Consider the following 23,640-nt stretch of genomic DNA (forward strand, 5'->3'; position numbering starts at 1 on the left):
GAAACCTATATGGAAATTTTATTAAGTTGAGCTGATAAATGTGTACCTAATATTTGAAGAGACTTTTGCTTATCTTATGGTTTCCCAAAGCAAGTCTGTAATCTAGTGATTCTCAAAATATGGTTCCTGGAACAGATCCTGGCTGTTTAGTATGGCTACCAGAGGCATCAGCTGGGAACATGTTAGAAATGCAAATTTTCATGCCCCGCCCAAGATTTCCTGAATCAGAACTTCCGGGGCTGGGACCTGCTATCTGTGTTTTAACAAGCCCTCCAGGGTCTGATGTTCACCAGGGTTTGAATACATGGTAAAGTTTGTATGTGCATTTAAGTCCTCCTGGTATTTGAAGTGATTTAGCCAAAAAAATTCTTAGTCTCCTTTCTATCTCTCTCCAACCTCTCACTCAAGAAATACATATTCATAGTGAACTCTAAGCAGAAATTTACAAACAATTGCTTTCTCTTGAGATTTTAATTGACTTCCTTTACTCTTTTACTGTCAATATCTGTGTGTGTCCTTAATCCTTAAAATAATAAGCCTTTGCTTAATGCATCAAAGATTTCTTTCTTTCTCCTAGAGAACATTTTTAATAGGCAAATTTATTCCAGCATTTTTCCCTTCAGAAATACTAAATTTTATTTTATTTTATGAATGTATGTTCATCAGATAGTGTACATTTAATGGCCTAAAGTAATGTAAAACCAAGTCATAATGACAATTCTGGAGCCTAAGTGTCAAAAAAAAAAGTGTAGTTAGTAACTGTTAGTTTTATAACATTTCTTAGATGATAACTACTGCTTGGCCAGTGTCAGCTGTAGTAATTTGTATTTTGATCCATATTGCTTCAACAACTCACTTTCTTAATTACTGTGTCTTTCTGCAGTGAATCTTTTGAATTTAGCAACAGCTTTAGTCATTAAATGTGTGATGTTGTTGTTGACAAATAGGAACATTATTTCATTATATGAAATCCTACCTTCAAACTAAGGATTTTCTGCATCGTTTGTCAATAAAACCCATTTACAAACTCCTCTGTCTGGCTATATTATTGATCTGATTCCTAAACTGCAACTAATATGAACATTAATCTGCAAATGGCCATAATTTTAAAATATTTCTGACAAACCATGGAAGGTCCTGTTCACAGTTACTCATCAGTGTCAGGTAAACAAACACCCACTTGTAGCTGAATGGATTTCTTGTAAAGAAAATTCAAGTCATTCAATCGAATACAAAGTCGGGAGTTCCTTACCATTTCGATAAACTAATATTTCCTGTGAAGATGATGAAAAACGAGAAGGCTAAGATGCTCATGAGGATGACAGGGTTTTTATAAGCATCCCTTCTTTTCCACGGGGTCTTCCTGATAGACTAGTGGAAAAATTGATCGTGACAAACCATGGTTTAAGAAGCAAGTGATTTCACCTGGAGTGTTTAGTGAGAAAATCATATTTCAGTGACTCATTTGAAAAGATATACCTTGGCTTCAGGAGAATAACACTTGTGTCCACAGATAGCTTTCGGTTTTTGACACTTCACTGCCTTGCAGAGATCGCTACTGTGGTCCTTCATTAACTTCCGGGTTTTAGGGCATGAATGCCATGTTTTACGTAAGAGATCATATCCGAGAATGATGCCATTTGGCTTCCCTGGAGACATCCAATCAACTTGAAGGGATCTGCAATGGATAGAATAATCAATAACTCTGAAAAGACCACATTTAACATTGCTGCCATCGGCCTCATGTACTCTCAATTAATCTTCCAGATTGGTCAAAAGGTCCATTTTGTCAACAAGTTCTTAATTAAAAAGCTGAAGCCAAAGAAGTTATATACTGATGTATAATATGCTCATATATGTTACTACCAGGTAATATGTTTGGAGAATCAATGAAAACTAAGTAAGCTTTTGGGAGGATGACAAACGGCAAGAGTCCAGTGATCTCCCACTTTAAATTTTGGAGACCAGAAGAAAGTACCATTGTTTTGGCTAATCAGGAAAATCAACAGAAAATTTTGGTTTCATAAGTAAAATTAAGCCACAAGTAATAAGACTTGGTAAGTAGCGTGGAAATTAGAACAGGTGGCAGACCTAATCTCTACTTGAAATCACCTTCTCCTTTGCCAGCCCAGACTAGCGATGTGTCACATAGTTGCCCAATGATATGCAACTATAAAACCACAACGGAAGCCTCGGAAGGTTCCGAGGCAATTTCAGCTTTCTTGGCACAGCCACTACTTTTCCCCTTTCTCTTCCTTTCCGCTAAACACGATGTCTGGAACTTCAGTAATCATCTTGCAGCCACTTGAGAAAGATCAAAATCATCACAAAAAGGCCACCATGTTATTTGGGTAAGCTGAACCAATGCCAGCAACAATGTACAATCTGTACAACTATTTACTTAAACTTCTGTTGTTGGGAGTTTTGTTACACATAGCCAAAATAACTGCCCATATCGATAAAGTCTTGTTATCAATAGATAAACTTATCTATTATTAAAAATAATTGATAAATTTATTTATAAATACAACTTATAAATTTTATCAAATGATAAATGATAAAATTCCTCTCAATGCACTGTACTTTGATATACCTTAATTTTAACTTCTATAAACAGACTTGTTTCTCTAGTAATTCTTCTAATGTTACAGTCAGACATGTTTTGTGGTAAGGAAACATAGGAATTGGAAGTTTCCACAACAAATATCTTTACATTATAATATTCTAGGAGATGTGTGATTCTTAAAAATTGAGCAACAATTTCATTCTAAGTATGGGTATACTTTTCAGGGAGGGGTTGGTATGCAATGAGGGCATAATATCTGACTAAAACTTTATTGCACTTTCAATGATCTATTAATATTTCATTTGTTGAAATGAATGAAATCAGAACATCAAGCTTTCCAGTAGGAATCAGCCCTGAATAAAATGATTTACTCTCAGGTTAATGTTATAGAACTTTAATTCTGCACTTAGGACTACTTGCCAGAATGATACAACCTAAATGACATAGCCGTACTATCTTTAGTGTTTTTTAAATAAGCTCTATAAGCAGAATAGTTAAAGTTTTTAATAAAGCCCCAGAGATTTGGATATGACATATTCTTGCAATTTAGCATGGCAAGGGAAGCCTACTATTTGCAAAACACTAGGTAATGCAAAATAATAATTATTTTTATTCTCATTGTTTTCAGAAAAAGGGGTGGAACTCTGACATGCAAGATTAATTCTATTTTTATAATTCTAGAATTTCCAACTACAGCAACTAACCAAATGACAAATAGTTATAGGGCATTTTTATACAGAACACTCCAGTAGGTACTTCGAAGGAGAGCAAGCACATATAAGCTTAGTCCCTATACTTTAAACTCTCCCAATAAAAATCTCACAATAACTCATGTGACCACTTTTCTGCCATTGTGCTAAATGGTATTTTTGTTATACCTTTCATTTTAAGAGGAAATATATCTTTACAGGCAAAATTACTGGACCCTATCAGAATTCCAAGTGACATCATGTATTAGGAATTCAATTAAGACCAAACATTTACATTAAAAAGCAGCAGTCAAGATAAACCTTGACATTTTAATAGACTGCTAAAAAAAAGAAAATTATTATTTCATTTTCTTAGGGGTACAAACATAACACATTCACTAATAAGACTCTGTAGATAGGAAATTAATGTCACCTACAAGAGAGCAGTTTCATAGGTGACTTCTGTAGTCACCATTATTATTCTAAGGTCTTTGTCCAACTCTTAAAATTAATTCCACATTTTCCAGATACCTCTTTTGTATTCACTGCATAATCAACTACAGGAAAGACTACATTTAAGTGACATTCAAAGGTCTGACTTTTCCACAAAAGCTGATGAACTAGGAAAGTCTAGAAAACACCATGCAGAATACCACACCATTGTAACTTTTCTTTCTAGCAGAGCAAGACTGTGAAGTGAGACTGCTTATATTTTTAGCGATAACATGAACAGTTTTGCTCTTGAGGATCTGAGTCTGAGGCACGAAGGTAAATGATCAAAGAAGAGTAGCGAGTTTAACACCTATACATCTCTCATCAGAACCAAGGAGAGTGACACTGAAAAACCTTTTGGTTGCTGATTTCAAATGAAAGACATCTCTGAGAAACATGCACCATTATAAACGGAATTGGTGGTCTCATTCCTTTGATGTTTAAGAGCAAAAATAGAAGAAACGTTCTTATACCATAGGAATGAATGTTAAATATTGGGGAAACAAGCTGAAGCTTTTTGGTATAGATTAGTAAAGGTTGCATGCTCACACAGAAAAGTAAACCAACAGTGAATCCTTGAATGAAATATTTTGCAGATTTGTTCATAAAGTCATGATTAGATTTTATTTAACTCCCAGAACATAAGGACTATGATTTAAGCTACCTTAATAAAGTTTCTGATGAAATCTACTATATCTACACACATTTTGATACATGGATTCATTGATTATTCAGATATTTCAGTTGGAGTTATTTCCTTTAATTATGTCACCCTGTTAGTAGATTTACTATTCTATCTCTGTTACTATTATCTACCACTGTAGTCACCACCACAATGATCATCATTTTCAGTCCTTACTTCAAGAAGTATAAACTAATATTGAGGATAGAAAGGAGTATGGGAAAATCATTTCTTTATCACCTACCTTGATACAGGTGAATATTAAAATGTTACAGGTCAGACAAAATTTTATGAAGAATTAGGGTTCCCACTGGTATTCTTCAACATTTTATTCTATTATTACCATTTGGTCAAAATGTTCTTGTTTAAGCCAAAGGAAAAAAATCTTCATATACCTTAAGATATCAATTTAAATTGCTATAAATTAAACAGTTCTGGATTCCTTGATCATGTTTATGTAGACCCTTTTTTTTCCTACTCAACTTGGTCATTTTGGTCAATTATTTATGTAACACTCAAGTTCTTCAATTGTATTCCAGATTATGGCTATCATAAATGATCAAGTAACTTTTAATAGAGGACTAAATAAATGTTGCATGATGAAAATATTAACTCTCAGCTCTCAAATCAAGTCATTGAATATTTATCTATTAGAATGTTTAGCATAACTTGTAATAAGTGAAAAATCAAAAGACAAAACCTGTGTCCTTGAATAATAGGGAATACAAAACATGCAAACACAAAGCATGTAAATGCTATATGGCAATTTAAGTCAAGTATTTAAATGTGTTTAGGCTACAGATATTATAAAAACACATAAGCAAAAGTCCTCTGTTCTAGACTAAACAATGAGGGTATCATGGAACAGATAGATTTGGACTTGAATTGGTAAATGAGGAAAGGAAGATTCTGTGCAGGAAAATCAACATAAGCAAATGTAAAGGGTGGGAATCAGCCTCAGTGTGTATGGAAGAGTAATGTGACCAACTTGATGAATGAATAAGCTACGTCCAGCAAAAGAGGAGGGTAAATTTGAATAAAAGAAAAAAGTTGATGGACTCCCTCAAACACCGTGCTGAGTTTGACAGTGAAATAGTATGATTGTGCACTGTTGTCACTCCTAGACTACAAAGCCTTATTAGAACTAACACCCTGACATGCTAGAGTGGAAGAGACCAGGGCTAGAGAGAAAGGTCTGTGAGCTACATTAGTAGTTCAAGTGCAAAAGATTGTTGAATGGGGTTCCGCTCTTGTATGGGGATTTGAACTACAGCCCCAAACTGAGGATGACAGGTAATGAGTTCCTCCTTTTAAACATGGTAAGTATTTCACTTCCAAAGGGAACAGCAAGATTCTGTTGAATCCCAAGGATAAAACTCTTTAACATTGACCTGCCACCCAAAACAACCAAAAATAAACAGAAATCTAGGAGAGTTTTAGAAAGTAGGAAATTTAGTGAATATTTCTTAAGTACCTCCTGTATGCCAGCCCTGTTCTTTACTTATCAGCGAACAAGACAGCTAAAGCCCCCTTTTTTCATAAAACTTACATTTTTTCTGGGAGAAGAGGGACAGTAAAGAAACACATAAGTGTATCATACGTCAGGTTGGTGGTCTAGGAAGGACTGGTTCTTCTATGCAGAAATTCAACAGAAGAGGTGAATCAAGCCTGGAGGGGTTTCTAGGTGGAGGGAAAAGCTGTGAGGCAACCATGTGCTTGGCATGCTGAAGGGCCAGTGAATCTAATAGGGCTGGATTGGACTGCACACAAGATAGAATGTGGGAAAATGAGGTCCTATGGGTATAAGGAGGGTGGCATGGGTGTTTGCTGATGATGTAGGATTTTCTACAACACAGAAACAACTGGATTTATTTTTGAGTGTGTTGGAAAGCCATCGGAAGTTCTGAGGCACAGAGTGAAAGAGGAGTTATTTACATAGTGAAGAGTGGCATCAAACACACGCCCTAACCCCTGCTAACATACCTAGGGTAGGACTGAGGAAGGCATTCTAAATATGTCACTTAGAGAAACTGGAGGCAGAGAAATTGGAAGCACTTGTTTCTCATGTTTGGTACTCACTGAGTTATAGAAATGTCGAAACTCAGTCTGCTGCTGTCCTTGGAGGATAGTAAGGAGTTTGGGGAGAGCTTGACATTGATCTTGACAGTCTATACAAGCAGAGAAAAGGTGCTTGACTCTCCATGAGAGAATCCTGATGGCTAGGTATTGTCCAAAGTAGCTGCAACAAAAAGGTAGAATAAAGAGTGCCTCATGGCACGGATCAGTGAGCTTCGCCGGAACCAGGAGATGCCTTGCGAGATGACTAGGCTTGAGCCAGCTTGAGGGTATACTGTTCATGATGGCAGCCTTCTAGGAAGAGGAGACTCCAGCAAGAAGAGTCCTTGGGAGTCCTTGGGATGCCCTACTCTGTTGGGACCACAAGAGATCAGCTATAGAGGGCAGCACTCGTGTCAGGGAAATTGACTATGTGGAGATCCTCTTGGGGCCTCTCAAGGGAAATACAACTCTCCAGGAAAAGTGCCACCTGATATGCAGAGGGCTTTGAGGGTTGCCCAGTGATGGCAGTGAAACAATAACATTGAGAGGAGACACACTGGATCAAGGGGGATAGGAGGGAAAGAGCAAGGAGAAGGGAACAGACAAGCTATGATCAGGCCTGAGTCTGTGAAATGGTAGAATCTTTGAACCAGACTTGGGCTTAATAATTTGCTAGAGACAGAAAAGACTTTTTAATAGTTGATCATGAATCTCAATTACCAAAGTGAGACTCATAACTAAAAATAATTCAAAAGCCATAAGATGTTTCTGAGAGGCTTTCAAGAGTCGAAGAGAGGACAGCCAAAGGATTATGTATAAGGCAGCAAGCAGTGGGCAAAATGCAAAGCCTTTTCTTCTTTGTATCTCATTGAATTAAGACCCCTGCAGAAACAGGTTACATAAACTTAAATGATGAAAACATGAACCAGGGTGGTGGTGGTGGTGGAAATGAAGAAGAGAGACACATATAGGAAGATTGAGCAAACTCAGGGGATTAAAAAAATTCAAAGATAGATGTCAGTGATAATATGCAGGTGGTGGTGCATCTGTGAAAATGAATGCTGGAAAAGATGATGAGTTAGAGGAGAATGTACCGCTGAGGCTTGAGGTAGCAGATACTACTACAGAAAATCAATAGGCAACTGCATAGATGAGACTAGAGTTTGGGGGAAAAACAGGGTCAGCAATTTTTGAGACATCAGAATGACTAAAAGTGTGATGTTTGAACTACCTGATGAGGAGGGAGAGTCTTTCTGCTCAGTCTCACAATTAATACATGGATTTGGAATGGACCCAGTAAAAGAAGGAAATGGGTGTTCAGAGAGCAGGGTACAATGTGGTAGTTAAAGGCCAAAGTGAATTAGGAAGAGGGGGATTTTGCTGAGAGGCACAGTTGGCCTCAGTGACTGGCTTCTACCGGAGCTACAAGAGGTAGAGAACTTAAAGGAGTTTGGGAAGAGAGGGAGGTGAGAAAATGGAGGTATTGATAGCAGAGTCTTAAGAGACTTGAGGAGAACCTGGGTGGCTCAGTTAGTTAAGCAGCTGACTCTTGATTTCAGCTCAGGTCACAATCTCAAGTTTCATGAGATCACGCCCCGAGTTGGGCTCTGGGCTGACAATGTGGAGCCTGCTTGGGATTCTCTCTCTTCCTCTCTCTGACCCCCGGCCGCGACCCACACAAGTGTGCTCTCTCTCTCTCTGTCTCTTTTTTTTCTCTCTCTCTTTCAAAATAAATAAATTAACTTAAAAAATGAATAAACTCGATATTCTGTAAAGTCTTTTTTTAATAATTGAATTTTTTAAATGTTTAGTTATTTTTGAGATAGAGAGACAGACGGTTAGTGGGGAAAGGGCAGAGAGAGAGAGGGAGATACAGAATCGGAAGCAGGCTCCAGGCTGTCAGCATAGATTTCCATGCCAGGCTTGAACCCACAAACCATGAGATCACGACCTGAGCCGACGTCAAACACTGAACCCACTGAGTCACCCAGGAGCCCCTTCTGTAAGGTCTTTTACTGAAACAATGTGTCTGATAATGAAAACTCACTAGCCATTAAAAATGATACTTCCTGAATTATAAGACTTGATCGGATCTGTACAACAGTAGTAAATATACTTCAAACAATCTCTTTCAAGAGGTCTTCCTGTATCCTTTAAAGACTCTTAACAGAGGGGCACCTGGCTGGCTCAGTCCGGTAGAACATGCAACTCTTGATGTTGGCATCATAAGTTTGAGCCCCATGTTGGGGATAGGGCCTACTTTAAAAAAAAAAAAAAAGACTCTGACAGAAATTCCAGTCCAAATTAAAATGTGTCTCCCGTTGTCCATATTGGTGAGGGAGGGAGTTTAGAATATGGGTGAAGAAGACTTGATGTGACATATTATATCTACAGCCCAACATCCTCTCTATTAAGAAAATAATAAAATAAATCATGATCTAATTTTTTTTCACACAAAATATAAAATTATTATTTCAGTGCTCAAGCTATCAGTCACTGAAAAATATCAGAGAGGGAAAATTAAGGATAGAAGAGATTCTCTGATAATACAAAAAAAGTCATACTATAAAAAAAAATAGAGGCCTCAAAGTTTCACCCCAAATTTAGTGAGGTAAAAAGAGGAAAATTCTTATTCCACAACCTAAAACCTCTTTTGCCATATTCAACCCCAACCTAAGTAATTTGAAAATATAAGGGGATTTATAAATGATGATAGTGGTGTAACCTTCATTTAAAGACACGCAGCCTGTGCTGATTTCATAAAGGTTTCTGAAAAGTTGGTATGTAAAAATATCATTCATATCATTCAGTAGCTTCAGGCAAATTTTCCAACAATTATTTGCGAATGCTACAAAGACGTTATACCACAGACTCCTCGTCAATAATACAGCCCTGAATTGATTTGGAACAGAAAAAACTGCCATGGTGCCAATTAAAGACAATGAAAGACAGGATCTGTGTTCTCACTCTGCCTTCCTTTGACCCTTTCCCCTGGAAATGATGCATTTTGGAATACTAGCAGTAACTAATAAAATCTCTTTCTTGTTGACGTTCTTCTTTTTTTTTTTTGCTTATCTATTTATAGCTAAAAAAGGCAACCCAATACAAGTGAAGCTGTCAGCTACTGTGTTTGTCATATTTCAGTCAAAGCCAGAGCCAGCCAGCTATCTACATCCACCGTAGTCTCTACATTCTCAAGGACCAGAATTAATGAATTAACTATTGATTAAATTCCACTCTAGCAAATCCACCAAGGCAAATAAATGAACTACCCAGGGCACATGTAGGCCATGGCCAGACATGTCCGGGCTATCGATCACTAGTTAGTATTCTTTTGGGATATAGAAGCAGCTGATGATAATATGACAAGTATGGAAAATGTGATGTAGAAACAGAGCTTGTTTCTGGAGAGGCAGCTTATAGAACTACAGGGGCTCATGTGCTCTTTCCACATTTGGGCGCTATTGTGTCTTTGGGTTACATGTAATGGGAAAAACATGTATGAGTGGTTGTACTGTAGATGTCATGAGTCATAAGTTAAGGCCAAAACAAAAACGAGTTGAAGCATCCCATGCATATAATCAGACAGTCTGATATACTATCTGTATATGTTATTAAAATACATGACAGGTAAATGTTACAGACTATTGCACTTTACCAAAACTAAACAATCTAAGAAACAAATGTCTTATTAGAAACCAAATTATTTTAAATGCTATAGAAGTTAATTCAGGGGCGCCTGGGTGGCGCAGTCGGTTAAGCGTCCGACTTCAGCCAGGTCACGATCTCGCGGTCCGTGAGTTCGAGCCCCGCGTCAGGCTCTGGGCTGATGGCTCAGAGCCTGGAGCCTGTTTCCGTTTCTGTGTCTCCCTCTCTCTCTGCCCCTCCCCCGTTCATGCTCTGTCTCTCTCTGTCCCAAAAATAAATAAAAAACATTGAAAAAAAAAAAAAAAAAAAAAAAGAAGTTAATTCAGTCTACTGACATTTTCTGTAATAATTTCACATTTGATTTTGCTCATTGCTAATATAAAAGAGATTTTTTTGAATCAAAATAAAAATATAACTAACAAGTATACATTGCCAGACATATAATAAAATACACAAACAATAACATGCACATAAGAGGCTAACTACTTTGGTGTGTTGGTATAATTTTGATTAATGATTTGGCAGCCCACAGCTGCTCATTTGAGTCCTGCCTCTGGAAAATGTTGCTCTTCTATGATGAATCATTTTTAGAAAGGGAAGATTTCCCTTGCCAATATCTGGTGGTGAATGATTTCTATCAAGACCTTTTTAGATTTTTTACCAAAAAAACAGGAAGGAAGGAAGGAAGGAAGGAAGGAAGGAAGGAAGGAAGGAAGGAAGGAAGGAAGGAAAGAAAGAAAGTTGGTAAAGGGATTGGAATTAAAAGCAAACAAACAAACAAAAAACATGGTAGAGAGGGACTTTCTGTGGCCGGCCAGTATGGAGTAAACCTATTATAGCCTCTCTCTGACTGATTATCACTAAAAAGTGTGCAGAAATTACAAGAAGCAACCACCTGAGGATTCTGAAAAGTTAACAATAGAGGCAGATAAGGACGAGAGGAAAAAAAAATTAAAGGATGAATTTCTCATTGTTTCCCCTCTTTGATCTCCCATCTTTAATCCAAGAGCAGCCCTGGTGTAGAATTGTGCACTGGACAAGAAAAACCTATGTGAGGAACCCCATCTTTTCGGCCAGAGTACGAAAAGGCCTTACAAGCCAGAGGGTGTGAGGGGAAATTCCTGTTCTGTTTTTTCTTTTTTTGCTCAGACTTGCTCTGAGGATTATTCTGGTCAAGGAGCTGCACTATAGCAGTTCTGGTCAAATGGGAATCCAAAATCCTAAGAAAAATCCATCTGTCTGACCAGAGGAACCAGGGAAAGGGGCTCCTGTGATCTAAAACATGTGTGTGGGAGGTGTCCCTGTTTTCCTTCCACTTTCTCTTATCTTGTTGCTCTCGCCAAACAGCCTCATTTATGTAAAATGTCAGGTAACTTGGGAGGCTAAAATTTCAAGAGAAACCATATCTTCCTAGCCAAATATCCCACAAAGGAAGCACCAGGGATCTGGAAAATGTGGGAGGAATCTCAGACAAGAGAGAGCTAGGTCATCTTCAACGCAAGTCCCTACTCAAGTCTAAACCGCACATGCACGGTTGCTTTCCATGCAAAGGCAATCTGAGCGTCACAGCAAAGACTCTGAGATATGAACCATTACATAGCCTTCCAAACAAATAGCAGATTAGCCACAGAAAGGTGCATACATGGGGCAGACATGAAGCGGCATAGCAAAGCTTTTGAAAAATGAACCGACATTGGAGCCCCTGAGCACATAAAGCCAAGACAATATTTGCAGTCTGAAGGTAACCAGATGATTACCTGCTGAAGGAAATGAAAACTTCATCCTTCTTCAAATTTTTAACGGGACTCAAATGATCACAACCTACTATTCAAAATGTCCAGGAAACAATCCCAAATCACTCACAATTACACTAATCAAAAGAAAGCTGAAGTGGCTATATTAGTATCAGACAAAGTATACTTTATAACAAGAAAATTACCAGAAAAAAGGGATATTATGTAATGATGAAAGAATCAATTTACCAAGACATAGCAATCCTAAATGTATATGAATCTCATCATAAAGCATCGAAATACATGGGGCAAAACAGAGAGTTCTAAAAAAGAAATAGATATGCCCATAATTATATCTGGAAATTTCAACATTCTTCTCACAATATTTGCTTTTGAGAACAGACCTGGGGAAAACAACGAAGGTTTCATCATTTTGATTGTAGTCTTCCACTTTATTATGATTTTTAGCTTTGCCCCTCCTCCCAGCCTTCCACTGTGCCTGGTTAGCCTTAATTCCTAGATGCCTCTGTTCAGTTTGTCCAGAGAATACACTTCTGATCTCATGGTAGTAGAACATGCTAGATGGAGCAAGAGAAGTAGACACCAGGATACATACTATGGAGGTAGGTCACCGTGAATTTTTGGATGGTTAATTTTATGCATCAACTTGACTGGGCCACAAAGTGCCCAGATATTTGGCTAACCATTATTTCAGCGTATATCTGTGAGGCTGTTCCTAAGGAGATTAGCATTTGAAATGGTGGACTTGGTGAAGCAGATTACCTACCCCGTGTAGGTGAGCAACGCCCAATCAGTTGAGGGTCTGAATACAACAAAAAGGTGGGAGAAGGGAGAATTCCCTCCCTTTCTTTGCCTGCTTACTTGAGCTAAGACATCAGTCTTTTTCTCCTCTCAGACTTGAACTGGAACTTATACCATTGGCTCCTCTGACTTTCAAATCAGAGAGACTTTGAGAGTCTACACCACTAGCTTTCCTGGGTTTTCAGATTTTGGTTCTGTTTCTCTGGAGAACCCTAATTACAGGTTCCAACCATATTTTTTTTCAGATTTTTAGCTAATCTCATGATTCCAGCTTTGAACTTTACATCTTCCTCTTCTTCACTAACCTTAAAACTTGTAAGTGCTCAGACACCGAGGTTCTCTGCAGGGTAAATTAATTTGTTTTGTGTCATTATCTCCTTCTGCCAACCAAACTTTGGTTGTAAATGTTTTCCACTGCACTAACTCATTATTTTCTCCCTGCCAAACATTGCTTCCAAAATTGTGTTGAAATCTCTCTTCTGTTGTCTGCTCTGTCATTTTTCTTCCTCTTGTTGTATGATGCCTTCATTAATATTTTTGCCATCAACTTATACATTTGAATGTAAATAATCTTTAACCACAACTATTACTCTGCTATTATCTGTAAGAATCTTTTTAAAATAAAAAAAAATATCCTAGAAGTACAGACACATATAGACATTTGTTCAATGTCTAATAAAACCTACAGATTTTTAGCTACATATAAATATATAATTTAAGACATACTCCTTTATGCCATTCATCTGGGCTTAGGGCATGAGGATGAGAACAAACGAGAAATCTGACAACATCCACCCACCTAAATATAATTCTTCCTTGAGTTCTTGAAGACAGAACTCAATTATTGCATCATCCATGATGCCTTCACTGATAATCCTGGGTAGAGTTCAGTGTTTTTCTCTTTATGTTTTTTCTGCATATTATAAACTTATGTTGTAGAGTTTTTTACATTATTCTATAAACATTTGTTTAGGGCAGTGTCTCTACAGTAGACTGAAACTTTGAAAATTTAAAACCATGCCTTATACTTTTTAAATTAATTTTTCTTCTATTATTATAACCACAAATGTATTCGCTGGTAGTTTTTTCATTTGACTATTTTCCCTTTGCATAGTAGGCAATTCTGTGGATAGGGAAAATTTGCTGACAAGATTATCAATTAATTAGCACATGTGAAATTAGATAAATATCTGTCATGTGTTAGAAAAAAGATGGACTCAAGGAGACAAGGCATGATTTTTGCCCTGAACAGCTAAGCATCCAATTACTTGTTTTTTTTTCTAATTATTTTTATCTTTAGTTCCCTAAATCAGTACAGATATTTTTAAACTGATTTTAAAGAAACATAGAAATGTTAATATGTTGCAAAAGGATCCTTCAGAATTGAAATCTTTTATAACAAATCAATTATTTTGGTCAGTGTGTATGTGGGGTGTGTGTGTGTGTGTGTGTGTATGTGTACAAGTGAAGGGTGATTCATTTAGCTGGAACATCATCCCAGTATGATGTGGGAGTACTCAGATTTCTTTCTCTAGCCTCAGACTGATGTAGAGGGATGAACTACTTTCATGTCAATTTTGGCTTGGGATACTTGACATTAAATCTTTTTATCATTATTATTGTTAACTTGAACTGAAAAGAGACTCACTTTCAATCTATGGCCACTTCTCAGCAATACATGAGCACAGAAAAATAATGAGATTGTACCAAGAATCTGATAACAGCGGTAATGGTTATCCAGAGATTATCTCCCCTGTTTATTTTACAGATTTTTCTAGGTTTAAGGCAATCTGATACATGTAAATCTAATTTTTTTCAAAGAGAGTAACTTAGAAGGTAATTAATCTAATGAAAATTGTATTCTTTGCCTTACAAAAGGATTCACTTAATGACACATTTAAATACAGAAACCCTTTCATGCATTTAAGCATTTGTTCACAGGTTACTAAATAAAGGGAAGCGAAACTGGGAAATCGGGGACATTAAAGCTTAAGTATTAGGTGATGTGACCAGTGAAAATCAATAGCTAATAATACAAAAATTTTGATTTACACAGGTTTTTATAGCAACTTTCTAAAATGAAATTGTCATGGTTGGGATGAAATCTTTGATTTTAACGTTCATTGCTTATGATCAGCTTTTTATTTATTTTTTTAAGTTTATTTATTTTTGAGAGACAGAGAATGCATAAGCTTATGCACAAGCTGGGGAGGGGCAGAGAGAAAGGGAACAGAAGATCTGAAAGGGGCTCTGCGCTGACAGCAGAGAGCCCAATGAGGGGCTTGAACTCACAAGCGGTGAGTCAGAGGCTTGTGACTGAGCCACGCAGGTGCCTCTGATCAGCTCTTTACATTAACTGGCAAAAATTTTTACCTTGAAGTGATGCCGTGAATTGTGGGTGTTGGTATATCACTTGGAGTATCCTCCACAGTGGTGATTTGGGTGCCATTGCTTTTCACACAGGCATATTTGGTGCAGACTTCAACCTACAAACAGTTTAGAAAAGAATAAATCCAACTATTTTCAAAATATACACTGCCAGTGGCTTGAATCCACCCACCTTCATTTCATAGGACTCTCCTATTCGTTCTCTATAACTTCTTAGAGTTCTATAAATATTAATTTTTGATGTTGTTTGACTGCATTGGTTCAAACTCAGAATATGATATAGAAATGAACTCAGGACAGTTGATTTGGTGATGAAAATGGTGATGTTTAGTCTCTGGTTCCAACCTTTCAGAAAGAGACAGACATATTCATCCCTTTGGGGCACAGTAAGGAATGGAAGATGTTTAGGTGACAGTATATAAGCTTAGTAGGTTATCACTGCATACTGCTCTCTAGATCTACAACCAGGTAGTGTAATGATGAGTTCTTGCAGAAGTCTTGACGTTTTAGAACAAATAGCCCAAATGTTAATGTGCAACGGAAGGAAAACGAGGTCTAGGGAAGCCTTTCGATGTGGCTGAGCTACTTTATACTCATCTGTTCCAGCTGCAGTTGTATTTTTGCCTTAATCACAGCAGAAAATCATCATTTATCCCTTTAATTCTGCCACCTAATCTGACTAAAAACTGAGGAGGGTGGAGTAACTAAAGATTAGAAATCGAGTTCATCAAGCATTAGTAATGCAAAAGAAACACATTCAGCAAGTGGGAGGAGAGACAAATGAATGTACAAAAGATTGCTAGTGAAACACTCACAAAGTGACATCATTCTGTTTCCAATGAAAGGATAAGCCAAGAGAAACTATACTTTTTCCAATGCTCACTTATTTTCAGCAGCTAATACATAAAAAATGAAGGGGGAAGCTGGATACCGATGCATCTTAAACACTAATACTGAGCTTTTAAGTGAAGCAGTTCTTTGGATTTCCACTGGCAATTGAGAAAAGACAAATGTGTCTCTTACTGTATTTAGTAGTTACGTCATTTTATTCATGGGGCACTTTACACCTAAATGGGAGTTGAAGCACATTTTTATGATGCTGTTTGAGTTGTGTTCTTTATGTATGCCATATAGTATTTTATGTATTCCATATAGTATTTTTCCTATCTACTAATATTTAGTAGAGATGTGGACACTGTCAAGGCCCTCCACTCTGAGTATGTCCAATGAAACCCCAAATAATTTAAAGGGAAATGAACTTAAAATATACTTGCTGCAATAGAATTAATGACAATAAAACTTCATACATATTAGGCAATATTTGACTATATGGTGCATAATTATAACTAAAACTCAACTCCAGTTCATTATGTAAGTAATGTGTGTTCAATATTAATGGGAACTGGCACAAGTAATTTTATGGAGTCTTCATGACTCCATTTTCATCAGCTTGCAAATTGGGGGTGAGAGAAATCAGGGAATATGATCAAGCTGATTAGATATGAGATATCTAATCCAGGCTTTACTGTATTATAGTCTTATCATCTAAATATTAAGCATAGCTTTAAGTTCCAAACTACTTAGCTATATTCTGGGGCACTTGGGGTGGCTCAGTCACCTCAGTCTGACTCTTGATTTTGGCTCAGGTCATGATCCCAGGGTCACGAGATTGAGCTCCATGCCAGGCTCCACACTAAGTTTGGAGACTGATTAAGATTCTCTCTCTCTCTCTCTCTCTCTCTCTCTCTCTCTCAAATTAAAAAAAAAAGTTATAACAAAACAAAACTAAGCTACTAGCTCTATTCAAATGATTCTCCAGAAAACTCTTATTTTGACTTTGGAGAAATGTGTCAATATTTTTCTCAACTTACTAAGGTAACAGACCAAGTTTCATCTTGGGATATTTCTGCTGCTATAGCTATATTGCATAATGTGAATGAACCACAAATATAAAGGTTGACTGATTCACATAAAAACAAAATTGAATCAAAATTGACATTTTTAATGTATTTATATATATTTTATATATATATAAATTATATAGAAGGGATATATAAAATAACTCATTCAAAAAAGTAGATATTTGGATCTATATGTCTGCTTTATAATCAATACATGTTTGACAGAGGGGGTTGACACAGAGAACCTTAATCCTAAAGTAGTAGGCATATCAATTAGGTGCAACATATTGTATATATACATATACGTATATATACATATACATATAAATATTTTTATACGTATATATTTATAGATATATGCATATATATACACATACACTGGTATATACATGTATATTTATTTATTTATTTACTTATTTATTTTCAAAATTTATTCATTTATTTTGAGAGAGAGAGCATGCACATGTATGTGAGTGGGGGAAGGGCAGAGAGAGAAGGAAAGAGAGAATCCCAAGCAGGCTCTGCACTCCCAGCACAGAGCCCATCTCAGGGCTTGAACCCAGGAACTACGAGATCATGACCCGAGCTGAAATCAGACGTTTAACCCGCCAAGCCACCCAGGTACCCCTGGATGCATATTTTAAATGGAGTCAAATCCCAAATCATCTTTGACATCATGAACAAAAATCATTGTAATCTGTTATTCAAATTTCCAGTGATGCAACAACTATTTCAAGTGGAATATCCCTGGACTGTGGAGAGCTTCACAAAAATATAGTTTATCAAGAATAAGAACATCTTAGTCACTAATAACACAACTAAAATATTAGATTCTAATTTGGTATTTTGTCTCCTTATTTTGTTAGATGTCCCAAATCTGATCAAAATGCATTCTTTTCAGGCCACTAGTGACTCAAACCAGTAGGGATGAGTGAAGCCTTTTATAGGACAACATGACTGAAACACGTACACATCAACCGTTACATAGTCAGAAAGCTGGATCAGGACGTGCATGCATGCATAGCCCCTATTGATCTCACCTTAGGTTGTATTCTGAGTCCTGATAAACCAAATAAATAAGTTGCCTTTTGAGGACTAAGCCAGCTTTCTCCATCAGCGCCCCCCAAAAGAATAATACAGCAAATACTCTGTCACCTTCCTAAGCCAACCTTGTTCACAAAGCTATATGTGTAATTATTTTGAATGTGGTTTTTATTTTCTAATTTTCTATGATGTACATGCACATAGAGACTCACTCTAAGAACCGTGAACATAAACATCAGTCCGTGTGTGTTCCATTCTAAGATGACTCAGGTGAGTTCATGGAAATCATGGAATGTAATGAAAACTAATCAGCATACCTTTCTTCTTTTATTTTTATTTTGTTTTCTTAGGAACCTAGGCCTAGCAGCAGGGGGTAGGGGGGCGGGGAGTGGTAAAGCATTGGCTCTAGCCAGATGACTGTGTATGTTTCCCCTTCCAAGGTGAGGGAAAGAAGGGGATGGGAAATGAAAGAGGTAGCACTTACTAGACAAAGCCAGTGAATGTTTCTGTGGTCAAAGAAAATTTCCATGCTTAATATCTTTTGAAAATTATTTACAAAGCTCTTACAAATGTTGGAAGTAGCATAGATTAATTAAAAATTTACTACATTACAGCCCTTCTCTATAAACTTTTTCTGTTTTTATCATTAATTTCCACATTTGGCCTTGTTATCTTTTATATCCCAGCAGTGTAATGAGTTCCAATTCCTTGGGGGAAAGTTCTTTGTTGAAGATTCCTTAGTTGTCTCTCTATTTTTTCTATCTTAAAGATCAGCAGATCTCAAAGAGGTCTATGAGTTGGGCCTCAGATGGTCAATGCAATATGAAACTGCACACTAACTTTTGTCATATAGGCACATAGGTGTTTTTCTAGGTCAGGGTGCACTGACATCATTAGATTATCAAAGAGGTTCAAGGGCAAAAAAGTTTAAGGATAACTGTTCTCACATAGTCAAGGGTCGACAAACATTTGGTAGATGACAACAGATAAATTTCTTTCATCTTCAGGTCAAACCCTTTAACATATTTTGTCTGCCATATATTCATTTATGTTTTCTTGCCACATTCAGAGTCACAGAATGCTAGAGGTCGATAGAATGTTTTAAGTCACCAAGTCCGCTGCCCTTATAAAAAAGATAACTGACACCAAACAGGTTATGTGGTTTCCCTGAAGTTATTAAATTAGTAAATAGCAGAAATAGGAATAGAAGAATGTCTCCACATTCATAGGTTGATTCTGATTTTGATATCAGTAAAAGAATCAGGATAAGGTGAACTGCTTAGCAAGATTTACTGCAAATATGTGATTTGCCTCATTTTGCCGGCAAGAATATCATCACCATCGTTTTCCATATTACCATTACCTTCTCTCCTGAGACTCATGTGTTTGCCCACAGCAAACAGATTTAATCCTAATCAATTTCCCTCTTTTCTCTCCCCTTCCCCGGTAAATAAATAATCTGTAACCAAGACGGAAGGTATCCACTTAGAGACATAGCCTGGCAATGTTTTATTTAACACACCTATAAACTTAGCCATCAAAAAACAGTGTTCTAACCTGAATGTCATAGATTGTGAAGGGAGACAGGTCTCTCAGAATGAAAGACCCAGGCACATTCATTCCAGTCTTGTAGAGCTTATTATTTACATAGACAGAATATTCAGTGATAACGCCATTTGGGTTTGAAGGAGATGTCCAGATGACACGTACAGATGTACTGTTGATGATGACAACCTCTGGAGGAAGCATGCCCTGAGGCTCTAGAATTAAAGGAAGAAACTGAATAAACTCCAGCTGTCTCTGAAAAAGCACTTGTTAAACTAAATGCAGATTAGTATTTAGGTTTTGCAAAGGGTTCCTTGCTTATCTGCTTTTCTCTGATGAAGTTATCACAGTCTGTAGTCCTCTGTAAATTGGCTTATTATACTCTCAGTCAGAAACCATAAGAATTGGTGGTAAAATGCTTTATACCACCAGCATAGTGCTAATCTTCAATACTATGTGACCAGTGGGATATGATGATAAATTATTCACCCATCTGCACCACCAACACATATCTATTATTTGTCTCTTTTCCCATCCCTTCACGCCATACCTCCCAGGGAAAAGGAAAGAAAATTTGCTCCTTAAGCAAAAAATAAAACTCAAATACATTGAGGCTGAGGCTGGTGGAACGTAAAAAAATCATTTGATGTTACTAGCTTGTAACTCAAGCAATATGAAGCAATAATGCAATATTGTCATTATGTAAATGATTTTGAATGTTGATTACCATAGGTAATGATGAAATCTAACATTAGGAAAAAAATCTTGCTTGGCGTTAAATTACACAATTATTCAAGCATGTCAGAAATAACTATGCAAAGACCTATTTTTATCATAAGAACCCATCTTAACTAGTTGAAAAATTGTCCTTGTGATCCATTCTATTTTATAAACAAAAGGTGTCGACCTTTGGCACCACAAAGGGAAATGGGTTCCACACTTAAAGTGCTCTGCTAATGACCTGGAACACTTGCTTGGGAGGTAATGATATTATAATGTTTATAATGAGACTTTATAAAGCCAAAAAGATTAGAAAGACCATTCCAAACACATTTCAGATTCACAAGTTGCTTCCCTTGCTTCCTCCCCCTTGCTAACTGGCTTAGAAATGAGTCAGAGGCAATTTTTCTCAGTGGCTGAACCTCCACCTACCATTTCTGGTGACTCAGGGAGAGCCCTCACTGTGTTTGGCTGTCGTTTTGAAAAGCATACTGCTTCTAAGAGCAAATGTTTAGAACAAAATGTTTCTAAATGTCACCATTTATTGATGTGAACTCAGCTCCAAACTAAGCATACACTGAAAAGAACAGGAACAAACTGGGCTAATATCCCATTATTAGAGCCTTGTGCTACTGTCTCTAAGGGACCACGTATTGATCTGCCACTTGACGACAGCAAGCACTTAAGCGTTTTAGCCCCAACCCCCTTCCCTCCAACACCGGAAATTTTATAATGGAGGGATGACTGATCTCAACCTCAGCAAGAATCAATCAATTTCATTTGCATCTCTGAAGCCAAGGGTCCCTTGAAGTCTGGACTCACCCCCATCGAAAGTGGTTGCACACAATACATCACCACTGATGCTGTGGACTCCATTGAAGACAGAGATAAAAATCCGATACTCTGTGTTTGGATTTAAGTGGCCGATGACATGAGAGTTTACATCTGGGAGGATTTTTAGAGATTCATTTGAGGTAGCAGAACTCCAAAAAAGTGTATAATATTCAACATCACCTTGTAGGTCTTGAAAAGCTGTTGACAATAAATGCAGGATACTGTAAATGTGGCTGATCTGAAAGGTTCTCAGGGGAAAAGATAGAAAATAAATTTTATCTTTAGCTATTTCTAGAAGGGGACAATGGAAAGCTCATGGAAACTTCTTTTTGGTGGTGCTGGTTTCTTTTTTTTTTTAACGAAGTGAATTTTTTCCCCCTCATCCCGTAATTAATTGCATAGATACTTATCCTTATAGGAAAATAAAATTTTAAATTTCCTTTAAATATTTTAATTATGTTACTTATAGTTATTCAACTAATTCTCAAAACTGCAATGTAACACTTACAAAAGGAAACTAAGAGTAAAATAAAATATTCAATACATGGAACAACTTCTGTTTCTAAGTAATATCATCCTTGAGAGAAGTCTATGCTAATACAATTAAAGGCATATCGTCACACATATCCTAGAACTTGAGGCATTTTTAAAAGTTGCTAACAAAATCTGCTAAATGATACCTAAAAGAACATTGGACTGATATCCTATTATATACACTCTTGATGTAGCAGAGTGATACAGCACGCTCTCCTTAAGGATTTGTTCAGTAGGATCCCAGGATGATACTTGAATTTTATCAAGGTTCTCATTCTTTTCTCCTACTTCATTGTGTTTCTATGATGTAGACAAATGCTGAAAAGATGTCAAATCAATCACTTACTGTCTGACAAATATAACTCATCAATTCCTCAACCGTCATCCTTTCAAAAACCAGGCTACTGTTTTCTTTTTTCCTCTTTCACCCGATTTCAACTTCTTTGGCCTAAGCTCTGTTTCTCATTACCTTTTTACAATGATGCTTTAAAAAGAAGACATAAAACAGCCATATTTTGGGGGTACCTGGGTGACTCAGTTGGTTGAGCATGCAACTCTTGATTTTGGGTCAGTCATGATCTTGCAGTTCACTGGATCGGGCTCCAGGTTGGGCTCTGTGCTGACAAAGCCTGCTTGAAATTCTTTCTCTCCCTCTCTACCTGCCTCTCTCTCTCTCTCTCTCTCTCTCTCTCTTTCTCTCTCTTTCAAAAGAAATAAATAAACATTAAAAAAGCCATATTTTCTTAGGTCGGAAATAGTATAAGTAGTACAATGTTCTACTTATATTAGTATTATTTTTTAGGAAATAGTATAGTATACTGCTCTCCTTACATCAGTATTATTTTCAAAGACCTTATGCAGAAACTATTATCTTGGTTCATGTTAGAATTGGAGGTAGAATGTTGGTTTACGAGCCTGAAATTGTATGTAAAAGTATGTGTCAAAACAGTTCAGTAGCACTAGTCTAAGGACTGAAAGGAAAATGTGGCATTACTCTTTATGGTTATTTAAGTACAGTGTCTCTGATACAAGATCATAATACATGGCCATGTAGCGCAAGACGGCTTTAGAGAACATATGGCTTTCTTTTAAGGACCGCTTTTCATTAAGATCTTGAGGGTTTTGCATAAAGACTGAATGCTGAGCACATTACTGCTTTGATTTTAGCTCAAGCAATAGTTGAAAAGGTTTGGTATGTTAGCATATGTGAAAGAGTTTATAGTAAGAGATCTTTAGCAATGAATCTGGAAAACTCTGAGGATAAGATTTGTTTTTTTCTGATGTCACAAAATGTAAGCACCTTCAATAATGAGGTCATTATTATGTATTGGCAGGAACTGGTTATTCATAACCATCAATATTTTCCCAGATGATATTAGTCAAGTATAGCAAAGCCATTGGTGCTATGAGTGCAAAAGTTCCTTCTTTCATTTTTAATTATTTTCTACTGGCTTACAGTTGCATTACTCATTGATTTATAGCAGTTGAGATATAATGGAAAATTCACTGGATTTGATGTACATGTTGTAAAATTTTAGTTTGTTAAATGAGGACTCTGGTTAGAAATCCAAGCCCTAAAGATACAATTTAATGCAGTGCTTTCAAACTTGCAAATATAAATGGGTATTACCTGGGTTATTAAATGCGCTTGATGTCTTTTCCATCAAGTTCCAATCAATGTACCTATGTATATACATCAAAAATATTGCAACTAGCACTGAAAGTTCAAGATGAGCAAAGATCGTATGTTAATATGTGGATAAAATTCTATTAAATGCCCATTCTTACCCATGTACCATATGTCAACCCATCTGAAATAGAAAAAAATCTGTTGTCCCCCCAACTATAGAAAAAGATGGTGATTCAGTTCCATTGGTTATGTCTTACTCCATGATATAGAGACCTCTATAACCTGAAACAGGCAGCATCTCTGGGCAAAAAGCGCCAGATTTCTGCACGTCTTGCCTCTCACCAACATCTACTT

At 36.8% G+C, this 23,640-nt stretch overlaps 1 protein-coding gene across 2 annotated transcripts in view; it reads right to left on the reverse strand.

Annotated features, from left to right (window-relative positions):
- The window catches only part of USH2A (usherin), a 745,506-nt gene that overhangs the window by 196,259 nt on the left and 525,607 nt on the right, over positions 1 to 23,640 (reverse strand). For both annotated transcript variants that reach the window (XM_058701414.1, XM_058701413.1), the window contains 4 exons: positions 21,111 to 21,320; positions 19,581 to 19,783; positions 15,064 to 15,176; positions 1,480 to 1,678 (listed from right to left, as the gene is read on the reverse strand). In XM_058701414.1, coding sequence (XP_058557397.1) covers positions 1,480 to 1,678; positions 15,064 to 15,176; positions 19,581 to 19,783; positions 21,111 to 21,320 — 725 coding nt within the window. The remainder of the gene's footprint in view (positions 1 to 1,479; positions 1,679 to 15,063; positions 15,177 to 19,580; positions 19,784 to 21,110; positions 21,321 to 23,640) is intronic.

This window comes from Neofelis nebulosa, chromosome 15 (genome assembly GCF_028018385.1).
Source record: "Neofelis nebulosa isolate mNeoNeb1 chromosome 15, mNeoNeb1.pri, whole genome shotgun sequence".
NCBI lineage: Eukaryota > Metazoa > Chordata > Mammalia > Carnivora > Felidae > Neofelis > Neofelis nebulosa.